General features: G+C 42.9%; 1 protein-coding gene across 2 annotated transcripts; it reads right to left on the minus strand.

Moving 5' to 3' along the window:
• On the minus strand, nucleotides 1-26,425 carry UTP25 (UTP25 small subunit processor component). Of its 2 annotated transcripts, XM_039230132.1 has the most exons (13): nucleotides 26,094-26,186; nucleotides 25,594-25,813; nucleotides 25,126-25,165; nucleotides 22,378-22,651; nucleotides 20,383-20,544; nucleotides 18,756-18,844; nucleotides 16,256-16,666; nucleotides 14,032-14,251; nucleotides 11,972-12,174; nucleotides 9,509-9,691; nucleotides 9,260-9,372; nucleotides 8,218-8,463; nucleotides 1-580 (listed from the first exon to the last, which is right to left on the minus strand). In XM_039230132.1, exons 2-13 carry the CDS (start codon nucleotides 25,602-25,604, stop codon nucleotides 337-339), a joined length of 2,196 nt encoding a protein of 731 aa, XP_039086063.1. In that variant the 5' UTR covers nucleotides 25,605-25,813; nucleotides 26,094-26,186; the 3' UTR covers nucleotides 1-336. The 2 variants fall into 2 exon arrangements, with proteins under 2 accessions (XP_039086063.1, XP_039086062.1); XM_039230131.1 differs by lacking the exon at nucleotides 25,594-25,813 and having other exon boundaries at nucleotides 26,094-26,425.
• Nucleotides 26,426-26,733: the final 308 nt, after the last annotated feature.

Here is a 26,733-nt window from a genome sequence, read left to right on the forward strand (position 1 = left end):
TGAAAGAATTTACCAAGTGTAATAAATTAGAGAATAAAATAACAATAGAAGAATTTATGGCTTACAAAAAGTTTCACAAGGAGAATTTTTTCCTTCTACCAGCTTCTCACAGTTCTATGAGGCCCCTTCTGATCTGAAAGATATGCCCAAAATTTGGTTTACACTGAACTTTTCAGGGACGCATGACCTGAAAAGAAAGAAGAGTCTGGTATGATGCTGCCTGGTGCTCCTTCCTGTAGTAGTCCTTCTCTTGCATAAGTGATCAGAATTGGGTCCAAGTGGCACAGAAGCAAGCATTATGTGTCAGGCCAATACCAATTCCTGTCCAAGAAGTTCTCATCTTTCTCCAGTAATAAAGAGGTGGACGTTCTTCCTGGACTGAAGCATCTGCGCGGCCCGCTCCACGCCAACCACAGCAGCCAACCTCTGGGCATCGAACTTGGAGTAGAGGACAGTGCAAGTCCAGGTGGCTTCCTCCCCTCTGCTGGTGGCTTTCAGCATGTTACAGACTTCACTGTAGAAGTGGGGATATGTTGGCAGTTCATAGAAAATCAGGTTCCTGATCCCTTTTATGGTATACCTATTAGAAGGGGAAAGAGAGGCTATATCTACTGGAGAAAATTTATGCAAAAGCTACCGAAGAGAGTTCCACAGGCGCGTAGCTCACGCTCCGCTCCATGCTCAAGGAGGAAGATAATGGCCCACCATCCAACAGACCAAAGGTTATTTTAATTTGAATTCCTAATGTTTGGCTTAAGATAGTGATAAAATAAATTTGCATTTCTTGAGCCTACTCTGGATGTTCCGAGGTAGGATGGGGAAGAACAAAAGGCTAGGAGTAAAGATCTGTCACAGAAATTTTTAAAAGTAAACAGTTACAACTTAACATTATCCTTATTATAATCAGGCAAAACAGAATGTTCTGTAATGGCAGTGAGGTTGGACCCAATACGTAAAATAAACCGCATAGACTGTAAAGGCATTTGCATTGGTCTTTTCTTGCCACTCTGCAGACGTGCTAACTCCACGGCAGATGTCCCACATTCACCCATTTACAGAATCCTGCCTGAGGGCCCATCAGGCATTATGGAAAAGCAATTAGTTTCAACAGCTCGTGCACTTCCTCCCCTGCTGCAGTGCTGTACACAGTGGGGGGGGGGGGGGGGGTGTGTGCCCGGGATGCAGACCCTAGGGACTCACCCTATGGTTCGGGTCCAGGTCAATTATTCCCTCTAGGGCCCCATAACAAAAGATTTTACAGTTGACAAGGTTCTGATTTTTCCTGCTAAAGCCCTCTCATACACTGCTGATATTAGACTCACTTGGGAATTCTACTTTATTTGCAGAGGATCCGCTTTCCTTGTCTTCTTATCCCACGGATTGTCCTGATCTCTCTTGAGACCCTCGTCTTCCAAATGGTAACTGCGATCCACTACTTGGTTCGCTTTTCAACATTACCACCATAAAGAAGGCATTCCAATGGCTAATGAACTTGAGTACACTGTTCTACCTCACTAGTTATCAAAACAAACAAAAGCAAATACTGAGTTCCACTTCTGCTTTATACGTAGAAAACTCAAGCGAGCCCTGCTTCCACACTAACCAGAAAAAGCCAGATAACCTACGTTCTTTTTCTTGAGCCTAGGCAGCACACGTCACAAGGCGACCTGGTGAACTGATTCAATGGTGTACTGGTTTATGTTTAATAATTGGTTCTCGGGGGGAAGAGAGGGTGCTGATTTGAAGCAATCGCCAGTTTCTGTGGTGTAAATACTCCCACCGTGGCCAATTTCAAGCTACCAATGTTCTGTTGCTAAACTTGGGAGTTGGGAAGAGATGGGCAACCAGATCTCATGAGCCAGCCCACCACTGACTGAATTCCAGAGTGACAAACCCCTCTGAAAAGACAGGACATGTGAACGACTTTACTCCTGGCAGAGCACAGATGGAAGAGGACAGCTGCCAAGAACATGGGTAGCAAGAAAACAGCTATACAAATTCTTAAAGGGCAAGCGTAGGCCTGCGTGACAGTTCAGAATCCCTAGGATTGGTGGACACTCCGTTAGCTCACATTCACTCTGAGTTCTCTTCCCTAGGCCTCCACTGGGGGTCCTGGAGAAAAAAGTAGGAGGCAAGGCAGAAGATCTGAGAGAGACTCCTTGGTGCAGATATGAAACCTCACTCACTTCCCAGACCCATATCTATATGAAGTAAAAGTCTGAAAGTGCTGAGAGAGGGGCAAAGACCAAGTGCTGGGGCTGGGGCATTAAAGCCCCACCCCTGCTTCCACACCACAAGACTTACACCTGGTAAAAAGCAACAGCAGACCGTCCCCGGGGAAAGAGCAGAAAATCCATTCAGCCCCAGATCCTACACTGACATAAGCACAGGTCTGCCACCACCGTGGGAAAAGCAGGAAGCTCTTTCCTACCAAGATCCCTTACAGACTCCAGGTGGGGCTGGCTGCCACAGAGTGCGCTGCAGGAATGCTGACCAGGCCCCAGCTCCACAGCCCAGGATTAACAGGGCCCACCTCACACCCAACCACACCGACAGAACCCTAACCCCACCCAAGCTGTGCAGGGAATAACAAGCAAGAGCAGCCTGCTGCTGCAGAGGGGGTTCAAGTGGGGAGAGACCCCTCCTCTGTCCCAGGGGCACAGGGCTGGATGAAAGCTGAGAGAAGATGGACCCTGAGGAAAGACCCGCCGGCACCCCAAGCCCCACACTAAGCACTGTCTGCTAGAGGAATGTGAAGTTTGTGGTGCATGGACGCTCAGCTACAGTAATAACCAAATCCTGACTTGATTCACAACTCCCACACGAGTGGCCTGAAGACTAAGAGGTATGCCTGGTTATAAGTACTACGGATCTCAACCTCTACATTCAACTCACAATTACAAACAAATATATGAAAAAGCGAGAAAAAGACATTAAAACACTAAGGTATCATTTTGGCTATCAAGTCATTGGCAACACATGGGGTAATAGGCTAATGGACTATAAATTATTGTGTATTTTGGGGAGGGGGAGAGAAGATACGGCGAAGACAGAGGAAGCGAGTAAGTAGCAATGTATAATAAATTTTTCATTGTATAGTTTTGGAGCTAATAAGTTTTCCTCTCTAAATTTATCCTAATGAAATAACCAGACAGCTATGCTACCAACTCTGCATATGGATGTTCTTGGCATTGTTGTATATAAACAGCAGAACAAATTTTTTTAAGAATCTATATACCCATTAAAAGGGAACTGAGCTACTTATACAGCCATACAACATACTATGTACCATTTAAAAGGACACAATACACACCTCATAGATTACTTATGAATAGAAAAGGCACCATCACAATGAAGAGATCTAGCAGATACACTTTGACCAAGTGATTACACTTAATATCACCAAAAATGACATAAACTGACATTATGTGCCTCTTAATAACAGTGGAATGTATACAATACCCTTATGTAGAGCTCTTACCAAAAGAGGTTTAATCTAGTCAGTAATTCTGAACTTCACTGCACTATGAATCATCTGTTTGCTTGTGTGCTTGAAAAATCTATGCTTCGGCCCCGTCTGCAAACACAGGGATTTAATTGGTACTGGGGTATGCCTTGGGTATCTGGATCTTTAAAAGCTCCCCAAGGGGATTCTAATGTACAGCAAAGTCTGGGAACCACTGGTCTAAATAATAAAAAAAATCAATTACACAATCCAGACTTTGGGACATTCTACAAGAAATTGGATTGGACTCTTCAAAAAATGCCAAAGAAAAATAAGTAAGAATTATTTTAGATCAAGGTTTCTTAAGCTCCACACTACTGACCTATTGAACCTGATAATTGTTAGGGGCTAACTTCTGTACTCTAGGGCATCCAGAAGCATCCTAGCCTCAATCCACTAGAAGCACGAGACCATTTCTGACTACCAAAAATGTCTCCAGGGGGGCACCCGGGTGGCTCAGTCAGTTGAGTGTCTGACGTTGGCTCAGGTCATTATCTCAGGGTTTGTGGGTTTGAGCCCCACATCAGGCTCTGTGCTGACAGCTAGCTCAGAGCCTGGAGCTTGCTTCGGATTCTGTATCTCCCTCTCTCTCTGACTCTCCCTTGCTCACACGGTCTCTCTCTCTCTCTCTCTCTCTCTCAGAAATAAAAACATTAAAAAAAAAATGTCTCCAGGAAGAAAACTGCCCCCAGCTGAGAACTACTAAGATAGACTAAAGAAACATTAACCAAATGTAATGTATGATCCTTAACTGAATCCTGGATTACAGGGTGAAACAGCTATAATGATCATCATAGGGACAAGGAAAATTTGAATATGGACTATATATCAGATGACATTACTATAATAATATCAAGTGGTATGATAACAGTATTGTAGTTAGATAAAACACTATTCTTGTTTTTAGGAACTACATGCTGAAAGATTTAGGGGTTCAATGACAGGAAGACCCTGCACTTGTTTATAAATGGTTCAGAAAGGAAAAATAAGATGTGAATGGACAGAGAGAGGGAAAGACAGTGAACAGGGGTGCGTGCAAATACGGCAAAATGCTAACAGCTGGTGAAGTCCAAGCAAAAGGAGTTATAGATGTTCACTATTACAGTCTTAAAATTTCCTGTGAAATGAAACCTTTCCAAATAAAAAATTGGGGGAAGGGAGGACATGATAGAGCCATATATGTCAACTTAAAAATGCACCCATGATATACAAATACATATGCCAAAGTGTTAACATATTAAAACTCTTTTTCAGTAAGCACATAAATCACATAAAAGAAAAAAATCTCAACAAGTACAGTAGAATCCCAATTTAGTTTTTAAAACAAATAGTGTGTATGTCTGTGTAGGTGCACAGTGTGCACATTTGTACATGTGCACATATTTTTCACGTAAAAAAAAGACACACCAAAATGGCTATTAATATCAGGGCAGTGAGATTCCATTTTCTTTTTTTCAACCTAGATTTTCCAACTTCTCTACGGTAATTGTATAACATTCTTAGAATCAGAGTACTTATAAAACAACAAAACCAATTCCATAAGTGTTGTATTTAAAAACTAAGAAAGTCTTTCTCAGTTTCAATCTCCCGCAATAGACTAGGTATCTCCTGGAAATAGTGACTGTGGTGAAGGCCTCTTCAGAGGGACAGTTACTGTTGATTCTCCATAATCTTCAGCATCCCTTCCCCTCCCTTATTCCTCCCTTTTACAGGTTTTGGGTCTTCAGTGACCCCTAGCAATATGACAGAATGGCTGGATGGGAACTTTAACTAAGGACAAAAGACATTCCAGATGTCTACTTCACCTCCCAACTGCGAAAGATAAATGAGGCACCCACGGCTGATTTGAAAGGCTGGCTCCTCCACATTGTCTATACACAGGGTCTGCTACTTCCAGAACTAGGGATTCTCATGTAAGGGCTGTGGGTACTCAGAAATACCCCCGCATGCCTGGGTAGCTCTGTCGGTTAAGGGTCTGACTTCGGCTCAGGTCATGACCTCATGGTTCGTGAGTCTGAGCCCCGTGTCAGGCTCTATGCTGACAGCTTGGAGCCTGGAGCCTGCTTTGGATTCTGTGTCTCCTTCTCTCTCTGCTCCTTCCCTCTCTTTTTGCCTCTTCCCTGCTCATGCTCTCAAAAATAAACATTAAAAAAAAAAAAGGCCCAGCAGCCTTTTCCAACCCCATAAATCCCATCTCCAGAGTTTCTGACTGGGCCCTGGTTGAGAATTCTCCCTGCTGTGGCACCCCATTGATAAAGCTCACAGAAAGGGCAGTGAAGCACCCCATCCTCAGCTGGGCCACCATGACCAAAGGCCTGTCCAATCCTAAGATTCAACTGGTTTCATGCCCCAATCCCCACAAATAATGAATTATCTTCTGGTTAAAAATGTTCTGCTAGCTCACAAAAAAGCAGTGATATTTCTAACACTGCCTACTTCCATAGAGAAGATAAATACAGAATTTCAGAGCTGCATACTAAAGTTTAGCATGTGTGTACCTTTCCCAAGGTCAAATCAAATCACAAAGGCACTGCAGATATCATCACTTTGGTGACCTTTCAAGCAAAAATATCTAGAGTTGGAAACTTTGAGAAAATTAGCAGGTACAGAACACTGAAGCACATTATTTTTCTAGTCATCTTCAGTGCAGGACAGGATATACCCCTGAACCTGGTCCAGGGTGTAAAGCAAGTGGTACATGCTTGGTTTGTCTTTATAGTGATTCGGGGGCAAAAACAGTTTGGTACATCCAGTGGTGTAAGCCAGCGGACTGTGCTGCTCTTAAAACATCATGCCCTCTCCTTGAAAAGCTGCTATTTGAGAGCAGTCTTCCCCCAGCTTAATTCATACTCGTTATAGACCATCATACTGGGAAACTGTCCAATTCATCCACTTCACTTAAAAGGCTTGCTGTCATGTGTCAAGATGATAGAAAACTAAGGGCTCTTAAGACCTGCCGAGTGCAATCTCCCCTAAAATATCACTTTCCAATGTGAATGAAAACAACAACTTATTAGAACAAAGCAAATAATGATGCCAATATTCATCAGCACTCTTTGGCCAAACAGCCCTGTGTCGGTGGCCAAGAATGGAGCCCAGGGAACACAAATGTAGCCATTTCTCCTCTCTCCACTCACAGATCACCTCATCAGCAGAATACCCAAAGAGGTCATGTCATGTCATTTCAGCCCTGGTGGGCTGCTAGAGTCCTCCCTCCCCATCTTGGTAACAAGAACATGTCTGGGGGCGGGGCGCCTGGGTGGCTCAGTTGGTTAAGCGTCCGACTTCGGCTTAGGTCATGATCTCGCGGTTTGTGGGTTCAAGCCTCGCGTCGGACTCTGCGCTGACAGCTAGCTCAGAGCCTGGAGCCTATTTCAGATTCTGTATCTCCCTCTCTCTCTCTCTCTCTCTCTCTGACCTTCCCCTGCTCACACTTCTCTCTCTTTCAGAAATAAATAAAAAATTCAAAAAAAATTAAAAAAACACATCTGGGAAGCACATCCTAACATAAGCATAAACTAAAAAGCAAAGCAATGCCAATGTGTATCATCAAATATGCTCTAAAGCCTAGAAGACTCTCTGAGAAAAAGTGGCCTTCAGCAGTATATGTGACTGAGAAGTAATCAAACAGTAAAGGCAAAACATAAATTCACTGAACATTATTGCAAATCAGGAAAGAAGAGATAATAGGATGTAACTTTCCATCTCTCTATAGATAAGGGTTTTAAAAAGGGCTTTTCATTTGGCAGCAGACAGATGTGGCAATACAACAAAATACCTGACTTCTAGGGGCATAAAAGGTTGCAAGCAGTAACAGAAAGCGAAACATTACTAACACTCTAATTAGAATTTTTGAAAAAAGGCCAGTCAAGGGGCACCTGGGTAGCTCAGTCGGTTAAGCGTCTGATCTCATGATTCAGGTCAGGTCATGATCCTGTGGCTCGTGAGTTCAAGCTCCACGCTGGGCTCTGTGCTGACAGCTCAGAGCTTGGAGCCTGCTTCAGATTCTGTGTCTCCCTCTCTCTGCCCCTCACCCACCCACCACCTCTCAAAAATAAGTAAACCTTAAAATTTTTTTTAAAGGTCCAACTTGTTTTGTCAAAATCACATCGTGGGGAAGCAAAGCAAATTCTGAAATCATTAAATATTCAACTGTAAGCCCGTTACCATTTGCCTCCTGCAAACAAGGGGCCCCTCAGTCCTGGACTCCTTGGTTAGGAAGTGTGTGTGTACCCCGTCAAGACACACTGGAACTTTCTGAACAATGACCTTGTGCTCTGCCCCTGCCTCCATGGACCACACAGGCCCTGACATTTTGCTTGTGCTTCCATGACAGGTCCCCCTCCTTCCGACAGTCACTTCAACTGTGCTATCTAGTCTTGTTCAACTCGGTCATGTCTTTCTTGAGGTATACAAACCACAGCTACAAGAAGTATCCCCGAGGGTAGTGTAGACCCACTCCAGATCCACACACAGATTATACTGTAGTCACTCATTTGTTTCTACGTTTTCCAACTATGCCCATTTTGGGAGAAAGTCAACCAACCAACCAAGAAGAGCCTGTCCAGTTCCAAAACTCTCTGGCTCCTCTACAAAAGGTGGACTGAAGAGGATCTTACACCGCAAAGCCTACCGTGCACTCAGAAGTAGGCCATGATGTGCACTGCATTTTCCCCTACTGAGAGGACACTCAAAACCTGGTACTATTTTACCTTTTGTAGAAATGGAAGCGCTCTGTGAGGAGCAAAAACTGCTTCTCTCCTTGAAGGAAGAAGTGTCTGGCCCTGGAGACGCCAGACTTCGGGGTGTACTCGCAGATGTGAGTGAAGTTCAGTTCTTCCTTCTTGAAGTAATTTCGGAGACGCACAAAGTCAAAGTAGGAGGGGACATAGATGAACGTGTGAGACATGACTGCGTCACGATACTGAGGCAAAATCTTGTTCACAAAAAAGTTAAACCTGATTGGGAAAAGCAAAGAGCAAAGTCAATGATCTAGAGATTAGCCCTCAGTGTCACCACTAACTGGATTACCCTGGGTAAGTCACGATCTCCTTCTACCTCCCCAAAAAGGCCAATATGGCTTACCTCATCCCAAAGAGATTATATAAGAATAAAAAAATTAGTGCTAACGCTATTCATTGTAACAGATAGATGTGATGCCAGTATATCTCAGGGAATTATTCTAGAAGTACACATGCACACCACTCATTCATGCATTCATTTGTTCTGTTGTCAATCAATCAACAAATCATCACTGAACAACTCCCATGAGTCCCTTGACCAACACAGTGAGGAAACAGGAAAAATACAGAGAGAATTAAACACACTGGAACCTTTATGTTTGCAGGAAGCAAAAGGTGAAGGGCTTAGAGTTGAATATTTAAAGGTTTCAGTGTTTGCTTCTGGGCATTAGTTCTTACCCTGAAGGGCTTAAAACTAAGTTGTTGACATGAAACACTCTGCAGCATTAAGCAGTGTAATGTAATTAGGAAATGTCCCAGTCTGATGGGAAGGCTCCCGATCTGCACTAATAATGCTGCCACCAACCAGCTGGGGAACTAGGGCAAGGCACTGTTCCTCTCTGGGCTTCAGTTTCCTCTTCTGTCAATGATGATCGGGTTCAATTATCTCATCTCATCTGGTAAACGGTAATCAGTAAAATCAACATACAGTCCAGTTCTAAGTTCGTATGCCAACGCCAAATTCCTCTCTCTGACCCCCAAGTGTCCAATGGGACCAGGAAGGGACAGGTACCTGTCATCAATCACTGAAGCTAGGTTTTCAGCTTCCATCCTCTGGAAGACATGTGGAAGCTGCACCAGGACATGGCTGATGGAGCCTGTCATTGGGACATTCTTCACAGCCACCTGTCGGGAGTCAATGAGAGTGTCAGGAGGCCGGCAATGCCCACTGCTGACCAAATGCCATCTTCTCTTTATGTCTCATAACCTAAACAGTACACAGTGCCCCAGGGAGACGCAGAGAAACATGGAGAGCGCCCACCTGGCCTTGCAGATTGACACAGTACTTGTTGAACACGGAGTTGATCTGGGCATCCTGCAGGGCCCCAAAAAGCAGTGTCTGGCGATAATACTTGGACCAATTATTGAGACTCCACATCCTTACTCGAGAGAAGTCCACCCCATGTGAATCCAATGGCAGTAGGTTCATGTGGTTCATCAAATGCTTTGAACAGAAATAACACTACTATTAATCTTTATCCTGGATATACCTGCTGGGCACTGCTAAGCATTTTATAAATCTATCTTATTAACCCCATGGGGTATATACAAATCAACTTCCAAATTACACCAGAAAAATCGAGGCTCAGATGGGTGTGAACTGCCCAGTTAGGTGAACACTGCCAACAGGAAGGTAAGCTAAAACTGGCTACCTCTTGCATCTTTCAGAAAGGATCAAAATGCTACCTACAGGAATATTCCTTTAAAAGGAACTTCAGATGGGAATGCAAAATGGTACAGTTACTTTGGATTACATATGGTGGTTTCCTACAAATCTAAATGTACTCTTAGTATATGACCCAGCAGTTGCATTCCTTGGTATTTACCCAACGGAGCTGAAGGATTAGGTCTACAAAAAACATGCACATGGATGTTTACAGCACCTTTATTCAGAATCACTCAAACATGGGCGGAACCAAGATGTCCTTCAGCAGGTGAATGAATAAAAATGGTGGTATATCATGCAGTGGAAAACTATTCAGCAGTAAAAAGAAATGAGCTATCAAGCCATTAAAAGACATGGAGGAAACTAAAATGCATATTACTAAGTGAAAGAAGCCAATATGAACAGTTATGTACTGTATGATTCCAACAACAAGACATTCTGGAAAACGCAAGACTGTAGAGATAGTAAAAAGATCAGTGGTTACCAGTGGTTGGTTGGGGGAAGGATGAATAGATGGAAGATAGGATTTTTAGGGCAAAGAAACTACTCTGTGTGATACCCTAACGATGGATGATATATTTGTCATTATACATTTGTCAAAACCTATAGAATGTACAACATGAATGAACTCTAAAGTAAGCTATAGGCTTTAAGTGATAATGATATGTCAGTGTGGGCTCATCAATGGTAACAAATGTACCAATCTGGTGTGGGGGGATGAGGAAATCTCTACCTTCCTCTCAATTTTACTATGAACCTGAAACTGCTCTCAAAAAAATGAAGTCTTAATAAAAAGAAAGCGACAAACATGACAGATGGAAATATGTAACAACCAACTTAATGAGCTAATTCATGTAAGAATAGAAGTATTATTTCATAACTTTTCCATTGTCTTGCATAAAGACATTACACAAATGTAAAAAAAAAAAAAATAAAAAAAAAAAAATAAAAGGAACTTCAGAAATGCTACCGTAATCCCAGACTTGGGTAAGAGAAATGACATGGAAAACAGAGCTATTATTCTTCAATGATTAGTCCTCACACGTTAGGAGATCCCCCAGAGCCACCGCCTGCTTTTCCCTCAAATTAAAAAATATGACTCAATCATCAACATGCCTTTTCTATCTTTATTATATCTTCACCTGGAAATCTATAGTAATGGATAACAAGTACTATAAATGTATTCCCTCTTTTATGAGTAAATGCTTCCCTTTATCTACCCAAACCTTCCTACAAGCCCTGGGATTACAGAAGCGAGTCCTCATATGCCTATAAAAACCAAACCTATGGTTCTGTGATAAAGGCTGTTACAAAGGAAAAATGGGACAACACCAAAGTATGTAGGGAAGGAGAACAAAATTACAGCATATGTTACAGCAAGAAGATAAAAACCTCCTACATTTCTCTGTAAAACAAGATCACACATGAGCAATGTTTCCTATTTCCTCTGAAGGCCAAACAAGAAAAAAATGAGCATAAATGGTAAGAAGAATTATGTTAGGTAAACACGTTCCTGGTTAAAATGAACCAACCTACCAACCAGCCACACTCAAGTGTGGTCACTCGCAGAAGTGACCTTTCAAGGGAAGAAATCTTTGCTGGAGATATGAAAATACGGATAAGAGTTTTTATTTCTTTAATTTCTTTAATTATTGACCAATCTGTGGGTAGAAAAGGGGGCAAAAGGCTTTTTCAAACTGGAAAATGTGAAACATTTCCATGTCCAAACTGAGTTCTCATTTTGCCTTAAATAACACTTTAAGAGTTAAACCAATGGGGCGCCTGGGTGGCTCAGTCGATAAGAGTGTCTGACTTCAGCTCATGTCATGATCTCATAGTCTGTGGGCTCAAGCCCCATGTAGAGCTTTGTGCTGACAGTGCGGAGCCTGCTTCATATTATATTCTTTGTCTTTGTCTCTCTACCTCTCCCCCTCCCCCACTCACATGCATCCTCTCTATCAAAAATAAATATTAAAAAAAATAAAGACTTAAACCACAGAGCTTCCTCTCTCCCTATATGTGAACTTTGTCACTCTAAATGTAAATGACCACCATTACCAGGACATGCTCCCAGTTCTGCATCAGGTAAATGTCGGCTTGATCAATGATGAGAAGCTCAATAGAAGACAAAAAGTCAAAATCTCTCTTCTTCTCTCCTTCTCCACCAATGATGGTCCTCAAGCCCAGCGGGGAGGCAATGAGGATGTCGGAGGAGTAAAAGGGGGCATAGAGTCGGATGCTCCTCTGAAGGATTGCCACTCCTACACAAAACAGCCAAGTGCACATCAGTTCATTAGTTCCCACCAAGCCATTAGCTTTCACCCTCTGATGCATGTTGTACCTTCACATCTTTCCCCTTAGTACATAACCATGTTCAAATTGCTTTACTTACTAAAATAATAACAAGCATCCCTCCCTGAGTCTATGGTCCCATCTAGCTCTTGTTCTCTTCTTTTCCTTTAGGGTCAAACCACTCCAGAGGATGGTCTCCCCTTAGAAATCTCCCACTCATTCCTCAATGCATTGCAATCTGGCTCATTTCTCAGCATTCCACTGAAATGACTCCTGCCAAGGTCAGTAACTCAATGCCACTTTGTTTCTTGTCACAAATGCATAAAACAGCATGTTGAACACATCTTGCTTGAAATGTTCTTTTCCTCACTGGTGGTATCAATTTCTTTTAACACTCACTTCCGCTTCTATGCCTGACCTGGCCCATATCTATCTTTCCAGATCCAAACAGCTCTTCCACAAATCCCTGATTTGGCTCTAAGTTCTACTTTCACTCTATAAAGTATATGGATAATAAATGGGCAAATTTATTCACCAACCACAACTGTAACATCACCTCCGCAAAGATCTGTACTTCCAGCCCACATCTCTTTCCTGAGCTCAAAACTGACATATCAGCAGCTTGCAGGACACTTTCACATGTTTAAAACTACACATCAACTCTCGGGGCACCTGGATGGCTCAGTCGATTGGGTGGCCAACTTTGGCTCAGGTCATGATCTCATGGTTTGTGGGTTTGAGCCCCACATCAGCCTCGACCAACAGCTCGGAGCCTGAACCCTCTTTGGATTCTGTGTCTCCCTCTTTCTCTGTCCCTCCCCTGCTCATGCTCTGTCTCTCAAAAATAAATAAACATTAAAGAAAAAAAAGTAAAACTAAACATCACCTGTTGTCCCGCTGTACCTGACACTCCAGCCCTGCTGAAATCTATATACATCTTGGGTCTCGCCTGGCTTGTTCACCCTAAGGCCTCTGCACATGCAGTTTCCTGTCTGAAACCTTTCGCTCCATGTTGACCACCCCTTTGTAACTTTCTATAAATGGCAGCCACAGGAGGCCTTCCTAACTATCCTGTCCTCATCCGGAGTACAGAAATTGCTTTAAACACTCCCAGAACATCCACTGCATCCTCTGATTAGTACTCATCATTATCATTCTGTATTGTTTTCCCATGAGACTGGATTTCCTTAGCAATAGGAACCATAACTTTAATTTCTATGTCCCTAGCTTCCTAACAGTACCTGGCACACAACAGATACTTAATAAATGTTTGTCGAATGAGCTTATGTGACTAATGAAAATTTCCATAAGAACATTACTCTATTAATATACAAGCAACCAAGTAAATGGGAGTTGAATGAAAGACAAGCAAATACGTAACAAGTCGGGTGGCAGTTGGTAAGTCCTGAGTGGAGACAATTCAGGGGTAGGCACTCCACATGGCCAGTAGGAGGGAAGCCCACCATTATGCACAGACACTCAGTTTATTCAGCCTCCCCTGAGAGGCCCACTCAGCTCGCATCATTTCCAACTCCCCTGTAGCATCAACTACTAGCTATGGGTGTGCTGAGACATTTCTGTTGTAAATGTACACGTGTCTTTATATAGAGCTTCAGAGATGCTCCACCCTTAGGCAAGCATCCGCCCCATTAGCCAAGCAAAACTCTCTTCCCTGGCAGACAAGATGTCTCGAACGTACCCTAGCCCTGTTAGGAGGACATCTCAAACCACTAAGAGAATGCCTAATTCCAGGCTTCTAGCCTCTGGCCATGAGAACCTCACACTATAGGTCCCTTGGGGTCTGAGTTCTGATGAGGAAGAATTACCGATCCGAAAGTGGTCATCGATGTTGCCTACAAACACAGCTTCATAATCCTCAGGCCTCTTCAGGTTGGGTGGTCTCTCCTCAGGATCAGAGCCATACTCTCCCTTAAACCTCTTTTTGTTGCTCACGATTATCTTCTTCTTGCTGTCACCCTCGAGGAGGCTGATAAAGAGCTGGACCACCCGCAGAGCAGCTTCCCGGAAGGGCACCACTATCAGCACCTGTGGAGGAAGCCACAGCAGACTTGGTGGGACCAGGGGAAGGATCGGCAGCTGCAGGTCAGTCTGCTGAGGACATGGAGCTGACCAACCCTCTGTAGAGCAGCCTCTGAAAGGGCTGAGCCCTAGATCACCCCTTTTGTACAGGACCTGGCTCAGTACTAGAAGCTGAGCACCTCTCATATCCACAGTACCATGTCTTGTGGACTTTTAAGTTCATGGCCCCACAGAAGGCAATTCTCAACCAGAATGTGGAAATACCTTTCAGGATTAAGTCAATGCCTATAACAGCTGCCCACTAGCAAAACCCAATATAAACATACAAGTGACAAGGAACGTGAGTCATTTCTATCTTTCACAGAACTTTAGTATTTTTACCCATAAGCTCCAAAGGATAAACACCGAGTAAATAAATGAATTAGATGTAATAAGTAGAGAACAAATAAAGCTGGTAAGGAAAAGGATTAATGAATCACTACTTTTCTAGAATGTTCTCTAGTACATTTTTCAGAAATGATGATGAAACACTTCTGAAATAAGATATTTCAATGGGAAATATAGGACTTAGTTTTCCAAACATTTCCAAAAATGCTTAAAGTTATAACTGCTGAGAACGAAATCAGAATATGCTTGATAAATGATAAATTTCTAACTAGCCTTCTGTAAATATCAACAACGTAAACAGCCCACCAGATGACACAATTCATCAAATTCTAGATGTGCTTCACTATTAATCTGCCTCATTCTTCTCTAAGACTCTAAATGGAAACAGATAAATCTATAATACTTGTGTCCAAGACTCAGACAGTTCCCCAGAAAGGGAAGCAGCACATCTGGAGAGGTGTCGTGATTCAGACTGGTGCGGTGCAGCAGTGAGGGCCCAAGACTGAAGAGGGCCACGTTACTGTCCTAGCAGCCACACCACGTAAGCGTCCAGGTTTCAGTTTCTCCAGCTTTCAAGTAGAGGGCTGGACCAAGAAATGTCTAAGATGCACTACCGTACTAAACCCTAGAATCTTATTAATGACATTTTTTTAACTTTTTTTTTTTTTTAATTTATTTCTGAGAGAGAGGAAGAGAGAGAGACAGCGTGAACAGGGGAGGGTTAGAGAGAGGGGGAGATACAGAATCTGAAACGGGCTCCAGGCTCTGAGCTGTCAGCACAGAGCCCGACACGGGGCTCGAAGCCACGAACTGTGAGATCATGACCTGAGCCAAAGTCAGATGCTCAACCGACTGAGCCACCCGGGCACCCCAGAATCTTATTAAACTCAGAAACTACCAATCTAAAAAATCTTTTTAGATTCTTCAATATGGAGGGATATAGGCTAAAGTGGTATAGGAAATGGACAACACAAGACGTAGCCACTCAATATGAGTAATGTGGGCACAACTAACATGCATTTCCTACCAAAGCCCCCAGATCAACTGGAACTTGGGCTTAGGAACCCACATAAATGTCATCATTTTAGGCGGCAATAACTTATATAATGGAAAAATAGGAATTTCTGTTTTCCAAGGTTTACATATGTGTGTGGCTCAGTGAAGAGAAACCTTGGTTCTCATCCCATCTCTGCTACTTCAGCATCCCTGGTCCTCGTTAGCGAGGTCCTCTATGAATCTGGGTCTCTGTCTGTAGCTTTAACATCCAGGGATTGGATAAAAGGCTTACTAAGGTTCCATCCAGCTGTGACAATCACAAAGAGATCTATAATGGAGTGTCATTTACACATGTTCAGGGTTATCTTTAAGGAAAACTATCAAGTACCTGTGACTCACAAGTTTCCAGTTGAATCCACAAATCCACAGTTAAAAACAGTCCACTGAGCTGTCTACTGTACGGCTCTGACACTACCTGGTCCATCTAATGTGCTCACTCCTGGGCTCACTCATTATTCCAATATTCACATCATTAAAATACCCGAGTACCTGCTAAGTGCCAGGCACGTATATGGCAGTGCCTCACAGCCTCCTTCTTGTGAACAAAGTTCTCCTGCTGCCACTCACCTTGGGCCTTGTTAGCCCTTGGTCTCTGAAGTCATCATCGTCACCCACTCCAAGTTTCTGGCTGCGACGTCTGCTATTGTTACCAAGCACCTGGGCATTGGCTTTGAGGACATGATTTATTACATGCAAGCAGTACACATGGCGGATCTCCTCCCCATTCTTCAGGGCAGTCCTTTCTGGGTAGAAAAGGTCCTGGTAAGAATTCATAATTAAGAAGAGCTCTTTCTGGAGGGGTGTGAAGGGGCTACTTGATTTGGAGGAACCAGAGAGGAACTGGCTGTTGGTCTTAGTCCAGGTGGATTCCAGAGGCTTCCGGAGATGAAGTGACTTTAAGTCAATGTCCTTTGATGGTTTAAATGTTTCCAACTTCTGAAACTTGGATGAAAAGACAAGCTGGCCCAATATGGGCCACTAGGAAAGAGATCAAGAGCTAAGTTAGAAATGCATTATACTGTGTTGCATTCACACAATTCCTAATTCATACAATTCTGATTTATAAGATGATTTCATTTAATCCTAACCAACAACCCTGCAAGGTGGAGGCTATAATGCTCTTCTTACAATTTAGGAAAGCTGAGCTTCAGAGAGATTATATGATTCAGACAAACTTTATCCAGGAGAGAACAGGGCTGAGAGCTAGAGCCCAAGGTTCTGACTTCCAGCCTGAACTCTTCACTACATCAGTTGTCCCAAACTATTCTGTGGAATATGTTATAGGGAATCAAAATTCACTGCAGAAAAGAAAGGGCTCCATGGTCAAATAACTTTGGTAAACATCACAAAAGCTAATCCTCTCCAGGAGAGTCACAATGTATATTAGATACAAAAGGTTCTGATGAATCCTATGACAAGACTCTGTTCTACTTTATTAACCTAAAGCTTTCCAAATTTACTTGGACATGGAATTTTTTTTTCTTGAGGCATAGCTATTAAAATCTAAAGTATATTTTTGTGAGATACAAGTTTGGAAATTTTTGCACAGTAACAAAATTGCCGATCTTGGTGGGGGGGAGGGGGAAGGGGGGTAGGGGGAAAGAAAAGAATGATGTCAGCAGTAAGTTTATTTATTTTTAAGTTTATTTATTTATTTTGGGGGAGAGAGCAGACTTCTGCATGATAGTGGGGGTGTGGCAGAGAGAGGGGGAAAGGATCCCAAGCAGGCTCTGCACTATATCTCACAAACTGTGAGATCATGACCTGAGCCAAAATCAACAGTGAGACACTTAACTGACTGAGCCACCCAGGCATCAATATTGGATCTATGCACCAATGACTGGGATGAATCTCCAGGGAATTATGCAAAGTGAAAAAGGCCAATCTGTAGGATTCTTCTTTTTTTTTTCTTTTAATGTTTATTTATTTTGAGAGAGAGAGAGACAGAGACAGAGTGCGTGCACACAAGGGAGGTGCAGAGAGAGAAGAGAGAGAATCCCAAGCAGACTCCATGCTGCCAGCACAGAGCCCCACACAGGGCTCAATCTCACAAACCATGAGATCCTGACCTGAGTCAAAATCAAGAGTTAGATGCGTAACTGATTGAGCCACCCAGGTACCCCAGGGTTCTTTTTACATAACACTTTTGAAATGACAAAATTGTAGAATGGAGAACAGACAGGGATTCCCAAGGATTAGGAATTGGGGGGAGGAAGGGAGGTGTGGTTTTAAAAGGGCAAGAGGGAAAAAGAGAGATCTTTATAGTGCTGAAAATGTTCTGCATCTTAACTTTGGTGGTGGACGGGGGGACTTAACACGGTGCAGAACTAAACACAAACACAAAAGAGTAGGCGCAAAACTGGGGAAAGCTGAATAAGACAGAAGAGCATGTCAATGCCAATTTCCTGGCCCTGATACTATATCACAGTTTTGCAAGATGTTATCATTGGGGGAAAGTGGGCAAAGGGCATGAGGGATGTCTTTTATTTCTTACAATTGCATCTATAATTATTATCTCAATAAAAATTTCAATTAAAAAAGGATGACCAGTTCTTAGAAACAGCATTAACTGGTGAGCAACAAAAAACACAAAGTAAAAACTGCTCTACATCTGAGTAACTTAGTTGTGAATGTATCTCACATATTTCAAACAAATAGCAGCAGTGGCTGTTTTATTCAACACATCAATGTATCAGTCAGTAAACTAAATTACTTCACCTTGAAATAAGCATTACTGCCGCCCTCTAACAGGTGAGAACACTGAAGGTCAAAAAGGTAGCTTAACTTGCCTTAGGTTATGCGACAGCACCTCTCAGATGCTGGTCTAAACCCTGGTGTACCTACCTCCAAAGCCACTCTTCTCTGGCTCCCACACTCCAGCTTCCCCGGGCCTTTCTAGCCACCCCTGCGCCCCCTAGGCTCTCCCAGCCTTCCTAGGTCATGCTCCCCTGTCAAGCCATCTACCACCAGCATGTATCGACATCAGGGGAGGCCCCCCAAAACCCAAGACCATTGATTTACTTGGAGCTTTACTTCCTTTGTGACTGGATGGCCAAGCAACACTTACTTTTAGCTGGTGAGTAGTTTTGGGATTTGTGGCAACAGCTTGAATTTCTTTTTCTTTCAGTTCTTTGTTCACGTGTTGTAGAAATGGATCTAATTCAGAAATCCAGAATGTCAGAACACTTGGAGAAAACAGGTATTTTTTTGGTCTTCCCTCTAAATGACACATACTTTTTCACTATGTTAACTCATCCTTTCTCCCATCTACTTTCCCCACCCTCTCCCCCAGCTCAGACGTTTCTAACGGATTTCCTTTCCTAAAGCACTTCTCTAATCGCTTTACTTCCCAGCTCAAAACCCTTGAAGAAACTTCTCAGTCTGAAATGTGGGGCACTGCAGGAGGTACACCTCCCATCTACCTTTCCCGTGTAATTTTTGAATTATACGGCCCTCAAACTCTTCTGCCACTGTGGGGTTCCTTCGATTAAAAATCCTATTCTTTCCTTCACCTCATTTTTGTATGTCCGAATACTAATGTTTAATGTTATGTCCTGACTCACAATAAATATTGCCCTGGAGCCTACTGTGCCAGGCTGAGTGCTGGTTCCACTAACAGGCCATCCTCGGTGCCCTACAGACAGCACCCCCCCCCACCCCCCCGCCCGTGCCTACCCACCCACTGCAACGCATATAAGTGCAGTCTGGTCTCATACAGTAGATGGTAAGCTCCCTGACAGCAGGTTCCATGTCTGATTTATCTCGCATTGCAGGACACAGAGAAATGCTCCACACTCAACTGAATTGAACAAATGATCCAAATAGTAGCACCTGTACTCAGGCTTATCTTCAGTCCTCTGAGCTCCTACCCAACCTTGTCTTCTGGTCCCACTCTGAAAAGCTGGGGCACCTGGGTGGCTCAGTCAGTTAAACGTCTGACTCTCGATTTCAGCTCAGGTCATGATCTCGAAGTTTGTGAGATCTAGTGCAGAGCCTGCTTGGGATTCTTTTGACCTCTCTCTCTCTGTCCCTCCCCCACGGGGAGGCAATGGGGCAGAAAAGGGCAGTCAGAACAAAGAAGGAGACCAACCTGACTTGTCCGCCAGGCACAGGCTGAGAAAGTGGAGCTGAGAGAGACAGCAGAGACCTGCCTACACCTACCATAGGCAGGCCTTGTCCAAGTCACTGTCACTGGGACAGAGGCATAACCAAGAGGCTGAGAGACTGGAGAGACAGGATGGAGCTTTCTGGCCTCTAAGGGGCCAATCATATTAGCCAGTCCTGAGTCTTACATATCTGGAAAATTCCTGCTCCAATTACAAAGAACAAGTGAAGGGTAGAGAGAAAAGCGTAAAATATTTTTCTCCTTTCTCTTCTTTCTCTGCTTAGGGAGGAAATCAGAGGTCTTCCCCTGACCCCAACCGTGGCGACACGGGACCTGGGGAACTGGCCGCCCCTACACTCACTTGTAGGCTGTTTGTCCTACTGAAGAGCCTCCTGATCCCCGACACTGCCCAGCCACTGAAAACCACAAAATGCCTTCGAGAAGTTACTTCTTTCCAGCTCTAGATGGAGCTGCTAACCTGTTTTTATTGTTGCTCATGCCAGTAACTAGAGATTTAACGTGGTGTGCTAGCTCACAACCTCCATGGTAAGCTCCTGGTGAAATCAAATAACACACACTGTGCTCTGACCTTGTGATACGTTCAGACAACACGTGCCTCCACTTTCCTCTTCAAGAAAATTGGTTTCCAGGCTGAAAAGTGACTCATGTTTTGCGTCTGTAAACTCCTCGGGGGACTCTTGTGATGTGCCAAGTGGCCCATCCCCATTGTTTCCCTCAGGGTCAGCAGGACCTATCGTTTTGAGAAACATTTTATACAATTATTTATCCATAAATATAATTATACTTCCGTGGACCAGTAAAATTTAAGTCCTTAGCCTAAATCAACACTGATGTTCATTACTATTATTTACATTAACACAAATTCAGGTGGAAGGCTTAAGTTTCAAAATTAAGCCTGACTACTGACCTCCTTCCAGCTCTAGGAATTTACTGTAAGATGATAACTGGACAAAACACACTAAGATGGACACGTAAGGATGTTTAACGCAGCACTGACAATGACCAGAAATAACTAGGAAAATTGATTTTACCCTTTTCTATCAATGGAGCATTAATTCAGTTATCACATATCACTTACAATGAAATACTGTGTAATTAAGAAGCTAATATGAATCCACAATTATTCATGGAGAAAAGGACTGTGGTATTCTATTAAAGAAAAAAAGTAAATTACAGAAGTGTATGAGACCATTATGAGTGTATATACACTGTACATACTTATACTCACACTTATATCCATAAAAAATTAATTTGGAAGGTTACAGAAAATGCGAAGGTGTTCATCCCAAGGTAGTAGAGATAAATGTTAAATATATGACCCTCTTAAATTTTTAAAGTATATATTACTTTTATAATTAAAAAAAACTCACAAAATTTTCATTTTTAAAAATCTAAAACAGGATTTTTAATAAAAAGCCCCCCAAGTCTGAGGCAATAAATTTTATCCCAGTAAAACTGATGAATTAAAATACTACAAATGATGAATGACACCTCAGAAAAATACAGCTGTAACGAAAATAGGCCTTAAGACAGTGAGATATAAAAAGCTACTTAGATACACTGACAATGGGATATTATTCCAATACAAATTCGAGTAGTATGAATTTCTAATACATGAACGACATGATTGAACCACAAAAACATGAAGAGCCAAAGCAGCCAGACCCAATAGGGTACATACTGTATGCTTCTATTTAAATGAATTTCTAGAGCAGGTAAAACTAATCTGTAGTGAAAGAAAGAGGGTGGTGATTGCCTGATGCCAGAAGGGGAAACGGACTATAAATGGACAAGAAGACATGTTTTGGGAAGTGTTGGAAATGTTCTCAACCTTGATTTTGGTGAGGATAACACAGGTGTATACATTTGTCAAACTCCAAGTTGTATACTTAAGATGGGTACACCTGTTCGTATGTAAATCATACCTCAATAAAGTTGGTTTTAAAGCTATAAGAAAAAAGTCACCCAGAAGTCGGAGTGAGAGCATTCCTTCAAACTTCCTGTCTCAGCTGCTCTCTGCAGCCTTCCCCCATTTATACCAACAGCATGCAACCACTGGGCCCTACAAGCAGCTGTCACGTACAACTCTGCTGCTTGAAAATGGTGTATTTTTATGTCTGTCTTCTACTAAATCTGGTTTCTCTAAGGGAGGGACAACGGTCTCTTTAAGACCGTCACAAAAACATAATTATTATGTCCCCTTTCCTCTGAATCCAAAAAAACTATTTGTAAAAAATAAATAAATAAATAAAAAGTATATTTTTAAATATAAAAAAATAAAATAAAATTAGGCAAGGAGGGGTAGTTTAATGAGAAAAAAAAACAACTTTAACTGAAGTTAAATGAAAGACCTGGAAATTATAAGCAAAAATACTACTTCTGCATTTTTCTGGCCAGAGGGTCCTGTGTTTTCATCAGATTCTCAAAGAAACCACTGAAGCAACAAGGTTAGGGGGTCTCTGCTTTGGTTCCACGTACTTTCACCCAACTCACACAGTAAGGGCACTGTGCCCTTGAGGCCATCTGTCCCAACAAAGAGGATGAGCCCACACCAGACACTTACTCTCCTCCACTTCGGCAGAGCCTGCTGCTGTCCCTTCGTCCACACTGCCATCGCTATCACCATCATCATCGTCCATTTCTGCCTCACCTCCAGCACTATCTTCTTCTTCTTCTTCTTCTTCTTCTTCTTCTTCTTCTTCCTCCTCCTCCTCCTCCTCTTCCTCCTCCTCCTCGGAAACATTCTTTAATGTGGCGAGTAGTTTGTGGTACCCAGAAACTTGTTCTGGTTCGCTCTCCGCTTCACTTTCAGAACCTGAAGTATCTGAACTCTCTGACTAAAAGGAAAATGGGAATTTTTGAAACAAACATTATTATTCTTGTTTCCACCCTATGATTGTTATCATCAGACCAAAAGTATAACAAGTTCAGACTTTCATAAAATTAGCTTTTCTCTAAACATGCAATTCTATCTATTCAAGCATGTCCAGCAACAAAGTTTTTTTTTTTTTTAATTTTTTATTTATTTTTGAGAGACAGAGAGACAACGTGAGCAGGGGAGGGTCAGAGAGAAAGGGAGATACAGAATCTGAAGCAGGCTCCAGGCTCTGAGCTAGCTGTCAGCACAGAGCCTGATGCAGGGCTCGAACCCATGAACCGTGAGATCATGACCTGAACTGAAGTTGGATGCTTAACCAAATGAGCCACCTAGGTGCCCCAACAAAGTTATTTTAAAAAGCTAGTCTGAAAGCAGGAAAGAATATCCAATGGAAAAAAGACAGCCTTTTTAACAGATGGTGTTGGGAGAACTGGACAGCAACATGCAGAAGAATGAAACTAGATCATTTTCTCACACCATGCACAAAAATCAACTCAAAATGGATAAAGGACCTGAACGTGAGACAGGAAACTATCAACACCCTAGAGGAGAAAGCAGGAAACAACCTCCTTGACCTCCACCGCAGCAACTTCTTACTTGACACATCCCCAAAAGCAAGGGAATCAAGAGCAAAAATAAATGATTGGGACCTCATCAAGATTAAAAGCTTCTGCACAGCCAAGGAAACCCAGAAAATTAATAGGCAACCAACGGAATGGGAAAAGATAGTTGCAAATGACATATCAGATAAAGGGTTAATATCCAGAATCTATAAGGAACTCAGCAAACTACACGCCCGAAAAACAAACAACCCAGTGAAGAAATGGGCAGAATATATGAACAGACACTTCTCCAAAGAGGACATCCAGATGGCCAACAGACACATGAAACGATGCTCAGCATCCCTCCTCATCAGGGAAATACAAATCCAAACCACACTGAGATACCACCTCACGCCAGTCAGAGTGGCTAAAATGAGCAAATCAGAGAACTCTAGATGCTGGCGAGGATGTGGAGACACGGGCACCCTCCTACACTGTTGGTGGGAATGTAAACTGGTACAGCCCCTCTGGAAAACAGTGTGGAGGTTCCTCAGGAAACTAACAATAGAAGTCCCTTATGACCCAGCAATAGCACTGCTAGGAATTTACCCAAGGGATACAGAAATGCTGAGGCATAGGAGCACATGTACCCCAATGTTCATAGCAGCACTCTCCACAATAGCTAAAACATGGAAAGAGCCTAGGTGTCCATCAACAGATGAATGGATCAAGAAGATGTGGTTTATCTATACCATGGAATACTACATGGCAATGAGAAAGAATGAAATCTGGCCATGTGTAGCAACATGGATGGACCTTGAAGGTGTTATGCTGAGCGAAATAAGTCAGGCAGAGAAGGACAAATATCATATGTTTGCACGTATAGGAGGATTAGGAGGAACTTGATGGAGGAACAAGGGGGAGAAGAAGGGGGGAAATGGTGGGGGAAAGGGAGAGAGGCAAACCATGAGAGACTCTTGAATGCTGACAAAAACTGAGGACTGATGGATGTGGGGGGAGGGGGGATGGGCATGGAGGAGGACACTTGTGGGGATGAGCACTGAGTGTTATGTGGAAACTAATTTGACAATAAACTATTTGTAAAAAAAAAAAAAAAAAAAAGCTAGTCTGGCTATGATTCTAGAATTTTTTTTTCTTCTTTGAACTGCTAATGTTCCACTTGGGAAGAAAGCTGACTAAAAGCAAAGCTTTAGATTATAATCAGAACGAAACATTTTTTTATAATTTTTTTAATGTTTACTTATTTTTGAGAGAGACAGAGCATGAGCAGGGGAGAAGCAGAGAGGGAGGCAGATAATCAAAAGCAGGCTCCAGGCTCCGAGCTGTTAGCACAGAGCCTGAGGTGGGGCTGGAACTCAGGAATCACAAGATCATGAACTGAGCCGAAGTCAGACGTTAACCGACTGAGCCACTCAGGCGCCCCAGAAGGAGAACTAATCTGTGTGTCAGATATTTGGCACATTGAAAAGAATGACAGGAAAATTACAATACGACAAAAGAATTTAGTGGGTTGTTTTTTTTTTTTAGTTTGTTGTAATGAGTTAGGACCTCTGTTCAGTTTGCACTGTTTGTGGCTCCTTTTATGTTAAGTGAACAAGATACTCCTTTAGGATTCACCAAGAGCCCTCTGGTGAGCCTCCCTAACAGGTTCGAACAGGCTAATTTCTCAGGAGTTTTGAACTCTGGTTACTATATTAGTTATCACAATGGTATTTTAACAGACATCTGCCTTCAAAACCACACACTACTAAAATAATAGCTTACATCTAAAATCGAAAGGAGTAGAAATGTAGCCAGACTTAGTTATTATTATACATAATCTGAAAACAACCCAGAGCCCACTAGTATAAAAAAAAACATAAAGCATTACCGGTTGATAAATCTGTGGTTTTGCCTCCTTTCCTGAAACCCTGAGAAGAAACAAGTAATATTAAACTCTACTTGCATGTACAACTAGTAAAAAGTCTACTAATACAACTTTATTTTATTTTACTTTATTTTATTTGAGAGAGAGAGAGAGAGACAGAGAGAGCGCGCACAGGGGAGAGGGGCAGAGAGAGGGTCTTAAGCAGGCTCCATGCTCAGCATAGAGCCCATGCAAGGCTCGATCCCACCACCAGAATAGAAATCAAGAGTTGAACGCTCAACGACCTGAGCCACCCAGGTGCCCGCAATGACACAACTTTAAATGAAAAAGGCAGAATGTACCATTATAAATACATAACTATAGTCATGTAAAAACTATGTACGCTCTTGAACAGGGATTCTAAGAATGTAACGAACTGATAATAATTGACAAATGAAAAGTTTAACAACGTCACGATGACAAACACAGTACCTGGCTCTCATCCGAAAGAAGCTTCAATTTAGCAAATAAGAAACCTTTTCTAGCACATTTCTTAATTACAGTGTCCCCAAGTGCTGATGTGGCGGCCCGAGGTGGAGGGACGGGTGAGATCGTCGCTGAGAGTCTGGACACTCAATGGAAACAACTACCGATACACCGGTTTCCTCATTGTAACGGGATAAATCAGTGATGTCGAAGGGCCCAAGCAATTCTTTAAAAACCCCAAACATCAAAATCAATCTTAGAAAACCCCTGACAGTACAAAAACAGACCCCCCCCCCAAGGGGCGTGCGGTCTAGCATAAAACTAATGGCTCAACAAAAGGCAGGAAGACCCACTAAGAGTCCCATCTCAGGCGGGATGCCGCCGGAATCCTCCAAGGCCGCCGGGAAAGTGCGGGGGGTCGCCGTGTCCGGATCCCCAGGGAGACCGGCGGACCCAACCCGGGAAAAGCCAAGGCCACCGCGGGTCCCGGCAGTGCCCCTCCATACCTGTCGTAGAAGGGATGCTCCTCGCCGAAATCCCGGAGATGCTTCTTCTGTTTTTTAGTCAGGGTGTTAAGCAGCTGGCTCTGGCTCCGGCTCCCGCGTTTGCCCATAGCAAAAACGTCAAGGTCGCCCACCTTCAAGAGCCGCGTTTCCCACCTGGAATTTGTCTCCACTCACTCACGCGAGGTCGCTCACGGCGCTTTACGGCGGAAGCAGGTTGCCGTAAAGCAGAGCCGTTTAAAGTCGCGGTTGTACGACAGGCGTTAGAACTTCCTGGTCTCGAATGCGCCCTCTAGCGAACTCTTTGGAAGTACATGCCCATATGCCTATTTGTTCTCTGATATTGCAGATGAGGAAACTGATGCGCTTAGTAAACGTTAAACATATTATAAACGTTATAATATAATAATAATAATAAAACGTTACACATTAGCAAAAGAGGCTGGGGAACTTCGATGCCACCACAGGCTTTTTACCCACTAGGGTCAGCCACCTGCATATGCTCTATCAAGAACGGGGACATAAGGCTGAGATACCAGCCCTCGCCCGATACTCTTGTTTTGTGAAAGTATTGAAAGAGCCTCTAGGAATAAATCTATTCCTACATTCATCATGTTACAAGAGCAGAAACATACCCAGTGAG

Source organism: Hyaena hyaena, unplaced genomic scaffold, assembly GCF_003009895.1.
Source record: "Hyaena hyaena isolate Hyena2069 unplaced genomic scaffold, ASM300989v1 scaffold_43, whole genome shotgun sequence".
Lineage (NCBI taxonomy): Eukaryota > Metazoa > Chordata > Mammalia > Carnivora > Hyaenidae > Hyaena > Hyaena hyaena.